Source organism: Anabrus simplex, chromosome 11 (assembly GCF_040414725.1).
Source record: "Anabrus simplex isolate iqAnaSimp1 chromosome 11, ASM4041472v1, whole genome shotgun sequence".
NCBI lineage: Eukaryota > Metazoa > Arthropoda > Insecta > Orthoptera > Tettigoniidae > Anabrus > Anabrus simplex.
Genome location: NC_090275.1, coordinates 125815032 through 125834642, shown reverse-complemented (window position 1 = coordinate 125834642; position 19611 = coordinate 125815032). Strand labels below are relative to the sequence as shown.

General features: G+C 40.1%; 1 protein-coding gene across 6 annotated transcripts in view; it reads left to right on the top strand.

Annotated features, from left to right (window-relative positions):
* The window catches only part of LOC136883455 (heme transporter FLVCR2), a 475112-nt gene extending 456560 nt beyond the window's left edge, over positions 1-18552 (top strand). For all 6 annotated transcript variants that reach the window (XM_067155765.2, XM_067155762.2, XM_067155764.2 and 3 more), the window contains one exon: positions 18313-18552. In XM_067155765.2, the coding sequence (XP_067011866.2) occupies positions 18313-18331 (19 nt within the window). In that variant the 3' untranslated portion in view covers positions 18332-18552. The remainder of the gene's footprint in view (positions 1-18312) is intronic.
* The last annotated feature ends 1059 nt before the right edge of the window (positions 18553-19611 follow it).

The window sequence follows — 19611 nt, the reverse complement described above, 5'->3', positions numbered from 1 at the left end:
GAATGGAGGATAGGTTACCTAGGAGAATAATGGACTCTGTTATGGAGGGTAATAGAAGTAGAGGGAGACAGAGATGGCGATGGTTAGACTCAGTTTCTAACGATTTAAAGATAAGATAGAACTAAATGAGGCTGCAGCACTAGTTGCAAATAGAGGATTGTGGCGACATTTAGTAAATTCACAGAGGCTTGCAGACTGAATGTTGAAAGGCATAACAGTCTACAATGATAATGTATGTATGTATGTATGTATGTATGTATGTATGTATGTATGTATGTATGTATGTATGTATGTATGTATGTATGTATGTATGTATGTATGTAATTCCACAATTAATAATCTATGATCATGCTCCATACTTTCCCTGGGGATTATCTTCGTATTCATGATGTATCTTCCCTATTCTTGGTCTATTATTATAAAATCGCTGAGTGTTCCATACTGTCCATCCCAACTATATCGGCTGATTTTATGGCTATTCCTCTTCATAAACCATGTGTTCTTTATTATCAGGTTATTTCTGATACAGAAGTCCAACAAGTTTCTCTCCATCTTCATTTCTATCACCATACCCATGTGGGAAAAACATTCTCATATCCTATTCTATCAGTTCCCACATGAGCATTCAGATCTCCAACAATATGTGTTTCTTTTTCTTCCACGCTACATTCTGTCTGTGGAGCATACACCTGTACTATCTTCAGTAGTTCCTTGTTTACATGTATGTGCATTATTATAATTCTTTCATTTACATACTCATCTTCAGCTACTGGTTCAACATTCTGATTCACTACAAATCTCACTCCATTTCTTTGCTCTTTACTGTTACCCATCCAGTACAAGTTGTATCCCTTTCTCAGTTTCTTCATTCCTTTCCCTTTCCCAGGATGTTGAGTTTTCATCTCTCCATTAGGTCAATTAATTCATTTTCTTTCCCATTCATTGTTAAAATATTTATTGTTCCAAATCGGGTTTTGTTCTCTGCTCTAACACTTGCACGAACATCAGGATTACCATCATACTGTGCAGCTGTAGTCAGAGACTTGTCAATTCCATTTCTATTTTTAAACTTCCATGCGAGGCTTGTATTATAGTTGAAAGCAAGTACAAATTTACTCATCTGCTGACCTGCTAAGCCTAACCCATCTGAGGATTTTCTCTTGGGGTTTACTCCCTTAGCCCTTGAAGATCCCTCTTCTCCACAAGGCAGTGGTTTCCTCTTGTAATTTTCCCCAGAGAGGATGGGTTGCGTCATCCACCATCTTTGCCATTCCGAAGGTCTCCTTGTCTGCCTAAGATATTGTTAAGGTCTTCACCCGTAACCTGGACATGGGTTCCACGTTATACCCCATGAGACTGGGTCCCTGCCTGAACTTAGCTCTCCTTCACACCGGCCTACTTATGTGGAGGATACTCACCCCCCGCAACGTGGATGCGGCATACAAGAATTACTCAAGTGAAGGATAGGGAAGATGATCCTATCTCCCTTGAGCTGGGTTAATGGTTGTGTATAATGCCACAACCAATGGCCTTTAATGTTATTGAGAATTTTGGTCTTTTCTAAGTTGTCCATCTATTTTTCTGCCAGTATACCTGAAGAGGGAGCTCCCATTGGTAGACCTCTTGTTGATAAACTGTGTTGTTAAAAGATAAATAATTATTGGATAAAACGAACTTGAGGATATTTATAAACTCGGCAATTTCATGTCTACCTAATTTACTTTGTTTAAGAAGAATATTTTGAATTAAGTTACCAGGTATGCTAGAATACATGTTTTTAACGTCGAATGAATGCATCAGCTGTAATTTCATTGAGGTTTAGCAAAATTCTATGGAATTCTTGATGAAGTTACTATTGGAAAATTTACACTGACTGACAGTGACAATGCAACACCAAGGAGGAGTGGTTCGAAAGGGATGAAAGTTAGGGAAAAAACAGAGACGGCACGGATGAATAATTGATGTTTATTTCAAACCGATATGCAGGTTACACAATGCGCACGGCATCGACTCAGTAGGATGTAGGACCACCGCGAGCGGCGATGCACGCAGAAACACGTCGAGGTACAGAGTCAATAAGAGTGCGGATGGTGTCCTGAGGGATGGTTCTCCATTCTCTGTCAACCATTTGCCACAGTTGGTCGTCCGTACGAGGCTGGGGCAGAGTTTGCAAACGGCGTCCAATGAGATCCCACACGTGTTCGATTGGTGAGAGATCCGGAGAGTACGCTGGCCACGGAAGCATCTGTACACCTCGTAGAGCCTGTTGGGAGATGCGAGCAGTGTGTGGGCGGGCATTATCCTGCTGAAACAGAGCATTGGGCAGCCCCTGAAGGTACGGGAGTGCCACCGGCTGCAGCACATGCTGCACGTAGCGGTGGGCATTTAACGTGCCTTGAATACGCACTAGAGGTGACGTGGAATCATACGCAATAGCGCCCCAAACAGGGCGCTCCACAGTTACTGCCGGATTTGACCTTTCTCCACGCCGATGCCACACTCGTCTGCGGTGACTATCACTGACAGAACAGAAGCGTGACTCATCGGAGAACACGACGTTCCACCATTCCCTCATCCAAGTCGCTCTAGCCCGGCACCATGCCAGGCGTGCACGTCTATGCTGTGGAGTCAATGGTAGTCTTCTGAGCGGACGCCGGGAGTGCAGGCCTCCTTCAACCAATCGACGGGAAATTGTTCTGGTCGATATTGGAACAGCCAGGGTGTCTTGCACATGCTGAAGAATGGCGGTTGACGTGGCGTGCGGGGCTGCCACCGCTTCGCGGCGGATGCGCTGATCCTCGCGTGCTGACGTCACTCGGGCTGCGCCTGGACCCCTCGCGCGTGCCACATGTCCCTGCGCCAACCATCTTCGCCACAGGCACTGCACCGTGGACACATCCCTATGGGTATCGGCTGCGATTTGACGAAGCGACCAACCTGCCCTTCTCAGCCCGATCACCATACCCCTCGTAAAGTCGTTTGTCTGCTGGAAATGCCTCCGTTGACGGCGGCCTGGCATTCTTAGCTATACACGTGTCCTGTGGCACATGACAACACGTTCTACAATGACTGTCGGCTGAGAAATCACGGTACAAAGTGGGCCATTTGCCAACGCCGTGTCCCATTTATCGTTCGCTATGTGCGCAGCACAGCGGCGCATTTCACATCATGAGCATACCTCAGTGACATTAGTCTACCCTGCAATTGGCATAAAGTTCTGACCACTCCTTCTTGGTGTTGCATTTGCTCTGTCAGTCAGTGTATATAATGTTTCTTTAGAAAGTTGTGAACAAATCTTGAAGTTTTGTATGTTGGACTATTGTTAATAGGTCTAATGGGAATGCCTTCTTTATGAATTTTAGGCAAAGATCTTGCTAGAGGGATACTGGGATTCATGTTTATAAGTTTATGGGTTTCTTGCTCATTTCAGATGAAGGTTGTATTCTTCAGAATTTGTTTTAACTTTTCTTTGGATATCATTGGTTGGATCTTTTCAATAAAAATTTGAGGTGACATCTGAAAAAGTTTGTTTGCTTTTCTCAATGTACCGCAAGTCTAAGTAGCAAGTGTGAAGGTCAACACCAATCCGACCTGAACTACATATGCATGGGGCTGGAGGAAAGAGTGAATTGCTGGTTAACATTTTTACTCTTCATGAAGTATTATGGAACCCAAATTCTCACTTTCTTCCAGAATTGAAATGGCAGAAAACATTTGATAATTCATTAAAAGCAGTCCATCTAAATTTTTGAAGGGACTCTTCCAGCCAAACTTTGTTTTGTTCAAATCTGGACTTTTCTGTATTCATCTTACAACGACAAGACTGAAGAATATTGAGTTTTTATTATAACGTTTATCTCATTAGTTTCTTTATGTATTACTGATATGCCTTTTTTTTCTTTGTATTGTCAAGCTGAAGATGACCAAGTAAGGTTGAAACTCCTCCTTTTATATAATGTGGACATGTGAACAATATACTTGTAAATTTCTTTGAAGAATTTTATGTGCCGTGTATTCAAGTCAATACGGAACAATGATGAAATTTATTACTCGTAATCCCATTATTCCCCTAATTATTCTGTGCTCCTTTTTCTCCAGTTCTCCGAGGAGTCCTTTATTGGCATTCAGAGATAGGGTTTTGGCTGCATACATAACTACTGGCTTCAGAACCTTTTCATAGTGACTTATCTTAGTGTTCTGGGAAAGGCATTTTTTGTTGTAGATTATTATTATTATTATTATTATTATTATTATTATTATTATTATTATTATTATTATTATTATTATTATTATTATTATTATTATATTGATTGGGATTGTTGCATGATGGAAAGATGGGTGAATATGTGTGTGTAATTCTTATGTTGAATTCGTAAGTAATTAATTATATGCGCCATTAGAAGTTGAGCTAGAATATTCTTCTAGTACCTGTAGTATTGTTTTACAACTTCATCAAATTGTTTCGTTGACTTGTAGACAATTTCTTCTTCTTCTTCTTCCTCTTCTTCTTCTTGTATGTTGTTGGGCTTAGTTTTAACTCCGTACCCAATAACCACACCGTTTGGTAATGCACTTATTTGTGTTGAAATAATATTCGTAGGTTCTAGGTTGGTAATCTTGGGCAATGCAAGTTTTGGAAGTTGCTTTTCGTGGTTGAGGAAGAATCAGAGGAGTAGGCTTGTGCTGGTAAAGAATGATTAAATTATTTATTGAACCCTATATTAGATTGTAATGAAAAGATGATTTTCGCCGATATGCGATATCCATGATAAATATGGAAGTTTTTCTATAATCGGTGGGCTGATTTGTACTGTTGTTAACATATGCAGATTAAAGGAATAGTCAGGTTATGTTATGTAAGTGTGAGAATGTTAGTGACAGGTGTAGGCTAACAAAAGTGACTTATAAGGCAATTTTACATTCATCAAGGAAATTAGTGAGCATATTTACTAATGGTTCCGTAGGAGCATGAATAAGACAAGCGACACTAGTTGGTAGAGGAACGTTATGATTTATTAGTGCGTGAAAAACCGTTTTTCGTTGGTTAGAATAGTTACAACATTGGAATACTATGTGATGAATCGTACCACTTGCTTGCTGACAGGTGCAAATACCTGTGTCACTGATATGAAACCTATACTTATATTCGGGTGTAAGCGCATGATTGAATCGTAAGCGGATTAGTGTAGTTATATGTCTCCGAGAGTAAGTGCCCATAGTGAACCAGGGGGTTCTTTGCAGTTCCGGTTGTAGTTGATAATAATCTTTACCTTTCGTTTTTGCGGATTTTTTCCAGAGAGAAGACCATTTTTGAAGTACGTTCTGTTTGATAGTAGGGGAATAATCCGTGTGTGGAATGGCGAGGTAATAGGGAAGTCCTTGTCCTGCAGCTGCAGCTTTAGCTAAACGATCAACCTGAACATTACCTGGTGTGCTGCAATGACTTGGTATCCAAATTAATATTATATCATGCTGATTTACGGAAAGGTTGTATAACAATTTACGGATGTTCCATATATACCAACTAGGAGATTCCTGCGGGGTTTCGATATTTTGAAGTACACTTAATGAATCGGTACAGACGATGGCATTGGGGACATTATATTGCCGTAAACATAAAAGAGTTTGTCGAATAGCAAATGTTTCAGCAGTGTATATGGAAGCGTTGGGTGGTAACGTAAATTGTTGCTGAATGTTAAGCTGGGGGATGTAATAGGCAGCTCCAGTTCCCTCTGAAGTCTTAGATCCGTTTGTAAAGCAATTTGTGTATTGTTTATGCGGATTGAGAAATGCTTGTAAAGTTTTATTAACTAGAGTGGGATTATTCTTCAGATTACCCGGAAGGTTTTCGAAAGTAGTAGTTATGATGGAAGGGTGGTATGTAGATAAGTTGTATTCGTTACAGTATGCCGGTAATGATCTTGTCTGTACAACATTATTTCTTAAGGGAAAAATTACTTCATATGCCAGTAGAATTGCCGGTATGTTGTTGGCTTTCAATTTTTGACACATTTGGTACTCATTTAAAAGCTGCAATTTAGGTAATATGGGATGACGATTCAGAGCTATCTTTTTAAGTAAATATTTAGACGCTAGATATTCTCGTCTCATAGCCGATGGTAGTTCTGAGGCTTCAACCAGTAAGGCATTGATGGGTGTTGTCCGTAATGCCCCTAATATGATTCGTAAAGAGTTGAATTGTAACGTGTCTAGTTTTTTTCGGTTGGTCGTTGACGCCGTATCGAAGAAATGGCAGCCATAATCTATCCTTGCCCGGATTGAATTTTTATATAAAAGTAGTAACGTGGCCGGATCCGATCCCCAGTTTCTACGAGTTAAGGACTTAAGAATTTGGATTGTATTTTCAATGTTGGATTTCAGTCGGTCAAAATGTGTCTTCCAATTTAACTTATTGTCTATGAAAATCCCTAAATATTTGGTATAGGGTTGAATAGCAATATGGTGGTTAGCATATGGTAATGCAGATTTGTCATATGTTCGTTTTTGGGTAAATATAACCGCGGCACTTTTGGTGTGCGTGATTTCTAAACCGTGGTGTTCCATCCACTCATGTATATAGGAGAGGGCTTGGGAGATGGAGTGTCGACATTGGTCGACGTTATTTTGTGTGGTATAGATAAGTATGTCGTCTGCAAATTGCAATATTCGTGCATGAGGCGTTACTACTCGTTCCAAATCACTTGTATATAAAGTAAAAAGTATACCACTTAATATATCCCCCTGCGGAATCCCGACATTGGCCTTTCGTGGACAAGCATTAAGTCTATAATATTTCAAATTTAATGTTCGATTTAGTAAAAGGTTTTTAAATATATGAATAAGGGGTAGTGGGAAGTGTAACTTGTGTAATTTTTGAAACAAAATGTGAAGATCAACATTATCGTAAGCTCCTTTGACATCGAGAAAAACCGCTATAGTATCTTTTTTTCTGCAGCGTGCTAATAAGAGGTCCGTTAGAAAAATATTTAAGGCATCTGTGGTACTTCGTCCTTTTATGAAAGCAAATTGACATTTCGGTAAATCATTATGATACTCTAATTGCCATATTAATCTGCGGAGAAGGATGCGTTGAAAGGTTTTGCGGAGACAGGACCCTAATATTATACCTCTATAATTTTGAGGTTGTAAGGGATCAGTACCTGGTTTGTGTATTGGAATGATGTCAAAATTATTCCAGTCTGATGGTATTACAGTATCTGTTAAAATTTTATTATACCGGTTAAGAATAATGGATTTAGCCTTAATTGGTAGAGAGCTGAGCATCTTGTAAGTTATAAAATCTGGCCCTGGGGATGTAGTTTTTTTATGTAGGGTGACTTCTAATTCCTGATATGTAATAGGATTCATCACAGTTTGATATTTATTAGACGAGTATGAACAACTTAAGAGATAATCAGGCTGAACAAAATCGGGTATTAAATTGCAGTAGAATTGATATAATTGGGGCGGAGATAAAGCTATAGGTTGGGGTGTGTGCTGAGAGTTACTAAGAGAGCGAAGTTTGGCCCAGATGATCTTGCTGGATGTAGTACTGTTAATACTCTCTACGAAGGTTTTCCATGCGATTCGACGTTTATTGTTAAATAAACATCTAATTTTTGCACAGATTTGTTTATATTGCATGTAATTAGTAAAAGTAAAATGTTTTCGTAAATTTTTCAGCAGGTTTCGCCGTCGTCTAATCCAAACCTCATATTCTTGATCCCACCAACGGATTTTGAGCGTTGGATTATGATTGGTTGAGGTTTTGTAAATAATTGGGTGATAGATGTCGAGATACGATTTTATACAGTGTAAAAGCGAATCATATTCCGCAGATGTCATTTTAAAGGTATGACTGAAATGATCTTGAATAAATTGCGAAAAGAGATCGTAATCCATGTTATTCAGATTGCGTATAGGTATCCGAGGAAGCGTGTAATTTGAAAAAGACCTGTGGTTAGACCATGTAACGAGAATGGGGAAGTGATCACTACCATGAAGATCGTTAATAGTTTGCCAAGATAATTTATGCGCTATGTCCGTGGTACATATAGTAAGATCCACCGCGCTCGGAGCATTTGTAGGGGCTGTTAGCCGGGTGGGTGATCCATCATTAATTATGGTGAGATTGACTTGAAGAGAAGAGGTTTAATATATGAGTTCCTTTGGAGCTATTGCTCTTGCTTCCCCAAGTTATGTGATGAGCATTGAAGTCTCCAAATATAATATTTTGCTTCGCACCGGTAAATTGGTTTAAAAAATTGGACCAATTATGGTAGGAACCATGTATATCGGGAGGACAGTAAAAGTTAGAAAAGATAAAATCTTTTATTTGTATGCGCTGAAAGTAAGTGCCTGCTATAGCTTGTTCCGATGGTAGAAGATGATAGGGTATGCAATTCTTAATTACAATTGCAATTCCACCATATCCTGCACCATCTAATCGTTCGATAGTATATCCATTAATGCGAAAGTTAATATAATTTGAAAACCATGTTTCTTGTAAGAAGATAATATCTGGTTGGAATTCATTAATGAGTAGGATTAACTCATGTCGCTTGTTTACCACACTCCTACAGTTCCATTGCAGTATCTGCATATTTAGTATCTAAAATGGGGAGAATTTTATCAAGAATCAACTTTAATAAGTGTCGCCATGGGACATTTGGTCCCATTAGTTCCATCAGATTACCAAAGTCGTCCTGGATTTCTTTTCGTATATCTTTAACAGGGGCTACTTTTGATGTGGAAGGGGTTATTCCCTGCTCTTTTTCGCTAGCAGGATTAGTAGGGACCGCCGGTGTACTAGTATGGGTGGTCGGAGTTTGGTTAGCTGGTGATTTTTCCGTTGGGGGGGTTCGTATTATATTGAGATAGGTCTCTCGATCATAACCCGGGCGTGGGGGTGGACGAGGTTCCCGGTGTACATAGGTAGTGATTTTACATTTACGCGGGTTGAAATTATCAGGTCTGCTTCCCAGAATTTCAGCCAAGGACGGAAAATGATGGGGTAGTAAGGTAGGATTATAGGTAACGGGTTGCAGCCTATTTTTGGCTTCTTCAAAGGAAACGTTTTCAGTACACATATGCTTCTTAATGGCCGTATTTTGTTGGTGTACAGCACATCGCGAGGATCCTACTTGATGATTCTGATCACAGTGGAGGCATTTGACAAGCGTTTGTTGACAGTCCTTCGTGACATGGTTATTGCTGCATCGGCCACAACGAGGAGTTTTCGCCCGACAGTTGAGAGCTGTATGTCCGTAACGTTGACAATGTTTGCAAATAATAGGATTAAAGATGAAAACCTGAACATCCAAAATGACGCTAAAAATAGAAATCTGCCGAGGGAGAACTTGAGTTTCAAAAGTGACATTCACAGTTCTTGTCGGAACATACTCGAATGAATCAGCGTTAGATTTCCTCCTTTTAAGGCGTTGGACACCTATAACCGGCACAGGTGAATCAATAAATTTCTTAATTTCATCTTCAGTTAGCGTCAAATCCACTCCCCTTACTAAACCAACTCTGTAGACATTGGAGGAAGGTATGTAAGCTTTCAGCTTTTTCTCACTGAGAATGGGGTGTTGCATAAAATGATTAGCAGCGTCAGCTGTGAAACAAGTTAATTGGATCCGATTTTTCCCTTTTCTATGAATAGCTTTGATACCCGGAATTTTTCGCTCATAAAAGAGCCTACCCAATGCCATTGGGTGTAAGTTGCCCACATTTTTGTTATCATTTGCTTCAACAAACACAAGATAGGGGCCCATATGATTGTCAGGGTATCGTGTCGCTGGTGGAATTTTGCTTCTAGGAATTGGATGTGAATTAGTATTCTGTTCATCCCCAATTGGAGGGTTGTCAGGTTGTTGAATGGCGGTACTAGTTTGTGTTGGGTTAGGCGTTCTATCCTCAAGAGAATCCCTGGAGTCATCGTCCCCATTATCTGAATTGAGAATAATTGAGTCAGTCATATCAACTGGACCATCTACCAAAAAATTATCACCCTCTAGAAGGTTTGGACTACGATTAGTTCATCCTCCCCCACTGGCAAATGCCATGGTGAATAAATTACATGAAAAAACACAATAGCACTCAGAATATAGCACACGATATTTAATACTAAGTCACTCTTCTAATAAGGCAGCAACTTGCACACGCTAAGAGGAATAACACTCGTTTTCGCTGGGAACAACCGCACTCAATGTGAGCTCGAACACGACTCGTGTTGTAGACAATTTAATTGTAGATAAGTGTTTCATCATTCAGGATTTAGGTTATAAGTTGCTTTCAATGAATATACGACATCAAAGAAAGGATCCTTCGCCGCCGCGGCTCAGTCACGGCCAGTTAGATTCCTTTCTTGCTTGATGACGGAGGCAGAAGTTCAGAAAGATTCGGTAGAGCTCTCTCTTTCGTGTCATCAGAATAGGAGTGCGAACGTACTTGAATGTGCCAGTATTGGGACACAGCATATGACGCAAGTACTTAATGGGAGGAGTGAGGAAATAATAATGGAGGAACAGCGTAAAGAGGAGGAACACCTTGAGATCGCTAGGGCATTGGTGAAAAGCATTCTAGCTATTCCGCTTAAGAACCTTAAGTTGGAAATCCAGAATGGATTGCGAAAACTGGAGGAAGCTCTCGATGCTGGAGCAGCATGCAGGACATCCTGGAAGAGAGCTAGTGAAAATCTAAAACGGGAACAAACAACCGTAGAGATAAATGAATTGCCTACGACACCGTTAGTGACGAACGGGGAGGAGAAAGATAAGGAGAAATGGGTCGAGATTTCATATAAGAAAAAAAACAAGAAGGAAATGAAGGAGGATAAAGATATCCAACCTTTAACAGATAAGGTAGATTCTGGCAGAATGGAGGTCATTGATGGTGGAGGAAAACAAGATAAACGGACCCATTTAAAATCAAGGGATCGTTCTGATGCTGTCCTTATCAAACCAACAAACGGCAAGACTTTTGCAGATGTTTTGAAGGGTATTCGGAGTAAAATAAAACCGGAAGACAGCGGTGTGAGTATTCGATCTATTCGTAAAACTCAGACCGGGGCGATTCTTCTCGCTTATAATAAAGACACGCAAAACGAGAACAGGGACAATTTTAATAAATCTTTAAGGGATGCCCTTGGAACGGATGGCGATGTGAAGACTTTAACTCCCCGCACTACCTTGGAAATTCGGGACATGGACAGTATCACCACTGCTTTAGATGTAGAGGAAGCTGTAAGACAGGATCTTCAGAATTTCGAAGGAGAACTGAAAGTTTTAATTAATAATCCGATCAGCAGAGGGCAAAAACTTGCTATCATTGAGATAGAAGATAAGGAGGCCCAGAAACTTTTAGATATGGGTAAAATTAAAATAGGATGGTTGGATTGTAGAATCCGAAAAAGGATCGTGGTATCTCGCTGCTTTCGATGTCTTTCGTATGGACACCATGCACGAAACTGCAAAGGTGCAGATAGAAGCAAACTTTGTTTTTAAGTGTGGAGAAGCCGGGCATAGGGCGGTAGGTTGCAAAGCAAATCCGAGATGCATAATTTGCACAGACATTAACGTCGACGAAGCTAATCAAAGTCATGTACTTGGCTCAAAAGCCTGCACAGCGTTTCGTGAAGCTCTCGAAAAGGCTAAAACTAGCAGTAAATGATGAAGGTTATACAAGCAAATATGCACAGGAGTAGAACTGCCAATGATCTTTTGACGCAGATGACCTTTGAGATAGGAGTAGACGTATTTCTTCTCAGTGAACCTTATCAAGACAGAGACCACCCAGGAAGGTTCGTGGATAATTGTGGCACAGCTGCAATTTGGATACCAGATTTGGGTAGATGCCCAGTATCAAACCAAGGATGCGGAGACGGTTTTGATTGGGTCCGCACTGGTAGATATACTTTAGTGAGCTGTTACTTTACGCCAAATGAGTCAGTATTTGAATTTCAGGCTAAGCTGGACGGCCTAGAGGACGTATTACAAGGTTTTGATAACGGTTTAATCGTGGCTGGTGATTTCAGTGCCCAAGCACTAGAATGGGGTATGCCACAGTATGACTCTAGAGGGCGCCGAACTATGGAGATGGCCGCTAGGCTGGGTTTGATGGTCACTAATATTGGAAATGTGCCAACTTTTCGACGACCGGGCTGTAGAGGAAGCATACCGGACGTGACTTTTGTATCTGTGGACATCGTGTTGAATATCGATGACTGGCGGGTGATTGAAGAATACACGGGAAGTGATCACCAGTACATTAATTTTTGTATTCTCTCTGAAACTTCACAGATTAATATTACGTCGTATGAACCAACGCGGTGGAATATAGAAAGTATGGACAAAGAAAAATTTCTTGCTATCCTAAGAAATGAAATGGATAGTATAACAGAACAAATATGTTGTTATAAAAGGAAAGAAGCCGCTGAGAAATGTGTTCAGCTCACTATGGAGCTTATTCGGAGAGCATGTGATATTTCCATGACTCGTAAAACATCACGAAACAAGAAGCGTTCAGCGTACTGGTGGACCAAAAATATTACTGATCAGAGAAGACGACGTCTGCAACTTAGACGGAAGGCACAGAGAGCACGAGTCAGCCAAGAAGACACCTCACTTACAGCTGAGTATAAGTCGGCGAAGAAAGAATTGAGAAATGCTATCAAAAAGAGTAAAGTCGACAAATGGTGGAAAATGGCTAAAGAAGTGGATGACGATCCATGGGGTTTAGGATACAAGATCGTTATGAAGAAACTTGGAAATTTCTCGAACCAGATCATGGACTCAAATGCAATGAAGGATATTGTGGATACATTATTCCCAGATCATCCTGAGAGGTCTGCTGATGAGGATGATGATGAATTCATAGATGATGTGCCACTTTTTACACGAGAAGAATTGACGAGAGCGATTAGGTCCCTTAGAAATAAAAAGGCCTCAGGACCAGATAGTATTCCAGCAGAGATATTAAAGCTGATAGCAGATTTCTGTCCACAACTACTGCTGAAAATGTACAATAGCTGCCTGCTATCGGGGGTGTTCAGTGTTCGCTGGAAAACAGCTCGGCTAGTTTTAATAAGCAAAGGAAAATCTGGGGGCTATAGGCCTTTATGTATGCTGGATACTGCTGGTAAAGGATTAGAGAAACTTTTGCAGCCAAGAATACTTTCAGCAGTTCAACTAGCTGGGGACCTCTCTGATCGTCAACATGGTTTTCGAGGAGGGCATTCGACAATCGATGCAGTATGGGAAGTGTTGAATACAGCTAAAAGGGCACAAATGGGTAATCATCACTCTCGTAAAGTGACACTCCTTGTGACCCTTGATGTTAAGAACGCTTTCAACTCGATCAGTTGGAATGACATATTGGAAGCGCTTCAGAATACTTTCAAACTACTGGAGTATCTCATGCGCATAATGAGAAATTATTTGAAAGATCGTAATCTAGTATATCACACAGAAGATGGGCAGAGAGTGAAACGGCTCACAGCTGGTGCAGCACAAGGGTCCATCCTTGGCCCAAATCTGTGGAACATAGTATATGATGGATTGTTGAGGTTAAAGATGCCGGAAGACACAATGCCAGTGGGCTGTGCTGATGATATAGCTGTTTTGATAGTTGCTCGAAATTTGGAGCTGGCTCAGTTTAAGCTAAATCAAGTAATGCGACGGGTGAAAGATTGGATGGCGAATCACAGATTACAGCTTGCAGATCATAAAACAGAGATTGTTCTCTTGACAAGAAAAAGGATCACAACCGTCATTCCAATGTATATTGGACAAACAGAAATCGAAACATCCAGAAGTATAAAGTATCTCGGAGTGACACTTGATACCAAACTTACTTTTTGGGATCATATCAAACGGGTGATAGATAAGGCGGTGAAAACAACGATTGCGCTGAGTAGATTAATGAGCAACGTTAAAGGTCCGAAGTCTAGCAAACGACGACTTCTGATGTCGATAGTTCACTCGACACTTCTATATGGTGCCGAAGTCTGGGCTGAATCTCTGAAGTTTGAAAAATACCGGCGAAGGATAGCTGCGGTACAGCGGAGATCAGCTTTGCGTATTACAAGCGCATATCGCACAGTATCCGAACCTGCGGTCCTTACGATAGCAGCGGTAGCACCAATTGATTTATTTGACTTAGAGAGACAGGAAGTTTGGCGAACTAAAGGAGAGCTCAGAAAGAAGCACGCTAAGGAGCTAGCTTATAGGCAACGAATGGAGCGGTGGCAGCAAAGATGGGAGGAAGATCCTCGAGGAAAATGGACTAACCGGCTGATACCATGCCCAGCTGATTGGGTTGCCCGAGTTCATGGCGAGGTTAACTTTTACATTACGCAACTATTGACGGGTCACGGATACTTCCGGAAATTTCTACATAGAGTAGGTAGAGCGAGCGACTCGGCGTGTATTTATTGCAATGATATAGACGATGTATTTCACACATTTTTCGTATGCTATCATTGGTCAACTCAGAGAAGATGTTTATATACTGAGTAAGGAGAGTTGACGCCAGAAACTATTGTGCAGGCGATGCTACGAAACCAAGAATCTTGGGATCAGATAGCAGTATATGTAGAAGGCATCCTGCTTCAGAAAAAGAGAGATATGAATGCTCATGAACGGCAGTAAGGAGAAATAAAGAAGAAGAAACCTAAGAAATTAGCACAACACCGCCCTGAAGTAATGCGAGAGCGGTTCCGGGGCGGAGATATACGTCATGGGAAAAGGGTGTGTGGGTTTTAGTGAGTAGGAATCTCACACGCTTGTGGAGTGCGGACCCTCACAAGTGTCTAATGAAAGATTTCCCACACTTCCCTCGTAAAAAATATTATTATTATTATTATTGTTATTATTATTATTATTATTATTATTATTATTATTATTATTATTATTATTATTGCTAATAGTCTACAAAGTTCTGTATCATTCTACAGGACAGTGTGGAGAGCCAATTGGTGAATATTAGGGAGGATGGTCACTGAGCAGATTTTCAACCTGAAAACAGTTCTCCAATTAAAACATGTGAGGGGCGTGAACATCACCCTGGTGTTCGTCGACTTCACAAAGGCTTATGACTCTATCTACTCTTCTCAGTGCTGCAAGAACGAGGCATGGATTACAACACACGCACCCTCATCGAACAGACTCGCACAGACACCTCATCCAAGGTAAAATTCAGAGGAGAACTGTCTTGGAGTTTCAAGATAACTGGTGTGAGACATGGAGATGGCCCCTCATCTATTCTCTTCAATTTGGTGCTTGACAAAGTCATGAAGACCTAGGAACTTACACTGAGCAATCTCGGAATCAAACCTGTTACCATTGGAGCTGGAACATGGAAGATCAAAATCAGCAGCCTGGCCTTCACAGATGATATCGCAATCCTAACCAACAACTCTAAGGATGCTGCAGTTGCTGTTCAGTCCCTACATGAGACAGCAGCGAAGACAGGACTACAAATGTCATATGGAAAGACCAAGTACTTTGAGAGTAAACACCCCGGGAAAGTCCCTTTGACGACCGTCTATGAAAAATTCTAAATTCCCATCGAGGGAATTAAATATTTTTCACCAATAGAGCATTTCAAAAACATATCAGATGTAAGGCTTTTCCGGCGTTCGATAAGCCTTACATCTGATATGTTTTTGACATCTATGAAAAGATAGGAAAAGTAAATTGATTCCGGTATCTTGGTGAATGGGTCCACTTCAATGGTAGAGACCGAACCTCCATCTTAGATGTGCCAAACTCAATGCAGTATACCAACTACTGCAAAACCATTACAAGAAGTGCATTTTTTAAGAACGCCAAATTAGGCCATTACAAAACTGTTCTTATTTGCTACGAGACCTTAATGATGAACAGGAAAGGCACCATGGACAACCTGGAAAAAACTGAAAGACATATCCTCCAGAAAATTCATGGGCCAAGAGTGCTCCTGCATAGAACCTATCGACTGAAGGAGAACTTTGAACTGTACCAACACTAGCATGCGACATAGGCGGCTGAAGTTTTATGGGCACCTTCTGAGAATTGTGAATGGCAGGCTTACGAAGAAGATCTTCTCCCTCATCAAAAGCTACAAGACTGGAAGCTATGGCTCAATGAAGAAAAAACAAAGATTTAGCTCTGATACTGGTGTCTCAGACTGGCCTAAATTCGTGGTCTTCTCTACCAAAAGTTGTTAAATCTCGCAAACCTCCCTCACAGGAAAAACTATATATATGTACCGTCCTACTAATAAACGGTGTGTAACTTTTATACAAGGTTTATACATCGTTTATGTGAAATTCGTTACTAATAAACCGTGTATAAGCCTCCTGTGTATACATCCGTTATAGTTATTCATTGGATTGCTTATACAGACCAGGACCCTTGTATAAGCGTTGTATAGCAGCGAGTAGCGGAAAAATAAACGAGTGAGCAGTTTATTTTCGTGGTATTTATTGTCTACAGTAATATAATCGAGGTGAAATATTCAACTTATCCATTTAACATTGAAAGAATGGACGATAACGTTGATGATCTTCACGATATTTTAAACATAGAAGACATACACCGTTCAGAGGTTATGGACGCTAGACATCTTCGTAAAGTAAAACACTTTAAAGAGATGGAATGGCAATGAATAACTATAAAATAAATTATGGTTGGGCGTATTTTTATGTAATAATGTGTTACTGCTTAATAGACTTTTCATATTGCGAGTTTATTATACATTATCTGCCCCTACAAAGATCTTTCTCAAAATTGAGTACCGGTACCGTACCTATAAAATGGGACATATTCCTCGAGATAAAACATGGCATAACTTGAAAACCATACGTAATATGATTTTCATACTTTGTAGTTGAATACCCAGAAATATGATGTATAAATGCCTAATAGAAACATTTTTGATCAAACCTTTCTTTTAAGCTACAAAACAGTTTTTCCTTTCTCCTGAAAAGTAAGGATTTTGGAATGTGTACCCTTTTCAACTCGCCGATTCAATTACAATTGCTTACGTTTTCCGTACTACCCCAGTTGGGAGCTTTTGATCTTAGCTTTTCCATTTCTTTTTTGGCGTTCATTACACAAGCAAGCTGAAGAAATGTTGATATCAATATAAGTCAATTTCCAGCTGTCTCATGGAATGACTATGAATAACTAAGTTATAAAAGAAATGATGGTTGGGCGTATGTTTGTGTAATAATGTATTACTGCTTAATAGACTTTTGAAATTGCGAGTTTATTATACATTATCTGCCCCTACAAAGATCTTTCTCAAATTTAAGTACCTATAAAATGGGACATATTCCTCGAGATAAAAAATGGCATAACTTGAAAACCATACATAATATGATTTCCATACTTTGTAGTTGAATACGCAGAAATATGATGTATAAATGCCTAATAGAAACTTTTTTGATCAAACCTTTCGTTTAGCTACAAAACAGGTTTTCCTTTCTCCTGAAAAGTAAGGATTTTGGAATGTGTACCCTTTTCAACTCGCCGATTGAATTACAATTGCTTACGTTTTCCGTACTATCCCAGTTAGGAGCTATTGATCTTTTCTTAAGCCTTTCCATATTTTTTTTTTTTTTTTTTTTTTGCGTTCATTACACAAGCAAGCTGAAGAAATGTTGATATCAGTATAAGCCAATTTCCAGCTGTCTCTAGTGTTGCAACTGCCTTTTCGAAATGCCGTGCCACTGTGCGACTTTCCGGAAAGTTTTGCTCGTAGATAACCAGCAGAAGCGATCATAAAGGCGGTGAACGTGCGAAATACGTCAGTGAACTGCAGGAAGAGATTCCTACGCCTTGGAACGAGTGTATACGTGCGGTATAGTAATACAATGCGTATACCTCGTTTATTAGTAAGAAAAATGTAAAACGCTTATACAGGGTTTATTCACTGTTTAACTAAACAAGAGTTAAACAACTGTATAAGGACTTTTTATTAGTAAGACGGGTATAATATAATAATTGTATTATTATAATAATTAGTTGTTCTAATGTTAATCTAGTAGTATTTCAGTTAAATTGTGAAACAGTGGTTTAGTGTAAGAAAGGACGCAGAACTCTAACTTTGGCAGTAATAAAGACGATGATATCTATCTATAATTGCAAAGCTTTTGGTGCTACTATTTGAGGATCCAACCAGCCACCAAGCTGAAGAGCTCTAATAAACACACTTGTCATACATCTTCTTTCTCCATACACTGGACAGACTACGTACTTGTGCTATGACAACGAATTTTGCTCATTTGTGTAATGAATCAATTAATGGTTGTTTCTCTGTTTCCAGGACAAAGTACGTTGGATGACAGTGGGACTGCTGGCTGTGGTTGTCCGGTGCCGGTCACTGGACCTACGTCGTCTTCCAAAGTCAAGCGTCTCAGGACCAGCAACACCAAACATTAATTTCTTGTGTCCCGACACGTTGGGGATTTTGTTAGTTCTTTAGTTCCTGTGGTCCATTCAGGTGCTGCAACCCTCAGGGCTTCTTAGCAATACAAATATTACAGAGCACAAATGTACTCAGAAATTATGGCACCTGTTTTATTGGATCTCATTCTACTTTGTAAATAGTATTTATTTAAAGGTATCGTACATGAGCAAATAATCCCGCACCCTAATTTTAGGAAGGGAAATTTTGAAAAAACAAAGAATTTCATTTGTATCATTTTGTTACTCATGTGGATGAGTACCGGTATCTGTCTGCTGCCCACTCCATGTTTACTGTCACGGTTTCCGTCCTTTAGCCTTTAGCAGTTCCTTGCTGCTTCTACACACATTTCCTCCACAATGGCTTCAATCCCGACCTGTTGGTTGTCACATTTGGTAATGGCTGCAATACCTCCACCACATTGGTCAGATTTTGTAGATGTTTAGTGATATCAAAAGTGACTTTCTTTGTACAATACACTGTTGCAGAAGTTAATCTGTTTCTTCTCTTTAGTATACACCAACAAATATACAAGAACTAGAATTAATTTCTTCATGGCAGCTCCTAAGCCAGGTTTCAATGCATCCTTAAGAGTCGTGACCAAGCTCGATAGCTGCAGTCACTTAAGTGCGGCCAGTATCTAGTATTTGGGAGATAGTGGGTTTGAACTGCACTGTCGGCAGCCCTGAAGATGGTTTTCCGTGGTTTCCCATTTTCACACCAAGCAAATGCTGAGGCTGTACCTTAATTAAGGCCACGGACGCTTCCTTCACACTTCTACCCCTTTCCTGTCCCAATTGTCACCATAAGACCCATCTGTGTTGGTGCGACGTAAAGCAACTTGCAAAAAATAAAAAACATACAAGAGTCCTGTTGAACAAGGCATAGATCTGACAAGGAGAAGCCAGACCAAGCAATTTTAATGAGCTTCAATCTACCTGTGGTGGACACTCAACAATAACGCGTTCAGGTCAATACGTTTTCGTTTTTTTGAAAAAAAAAATAGGTAAAATATCATGACGCAGGATCTGCTTCAGGCCAACTGGAGGTGATAAAACACTAAAAGGCGAACAAATTTTACTTAAACATGTCAAGTCCGCAACCTAATAATTTCCGAAAATTGGAGAGTGGTGGCCGATTGATCACAGTAGTTGTTTA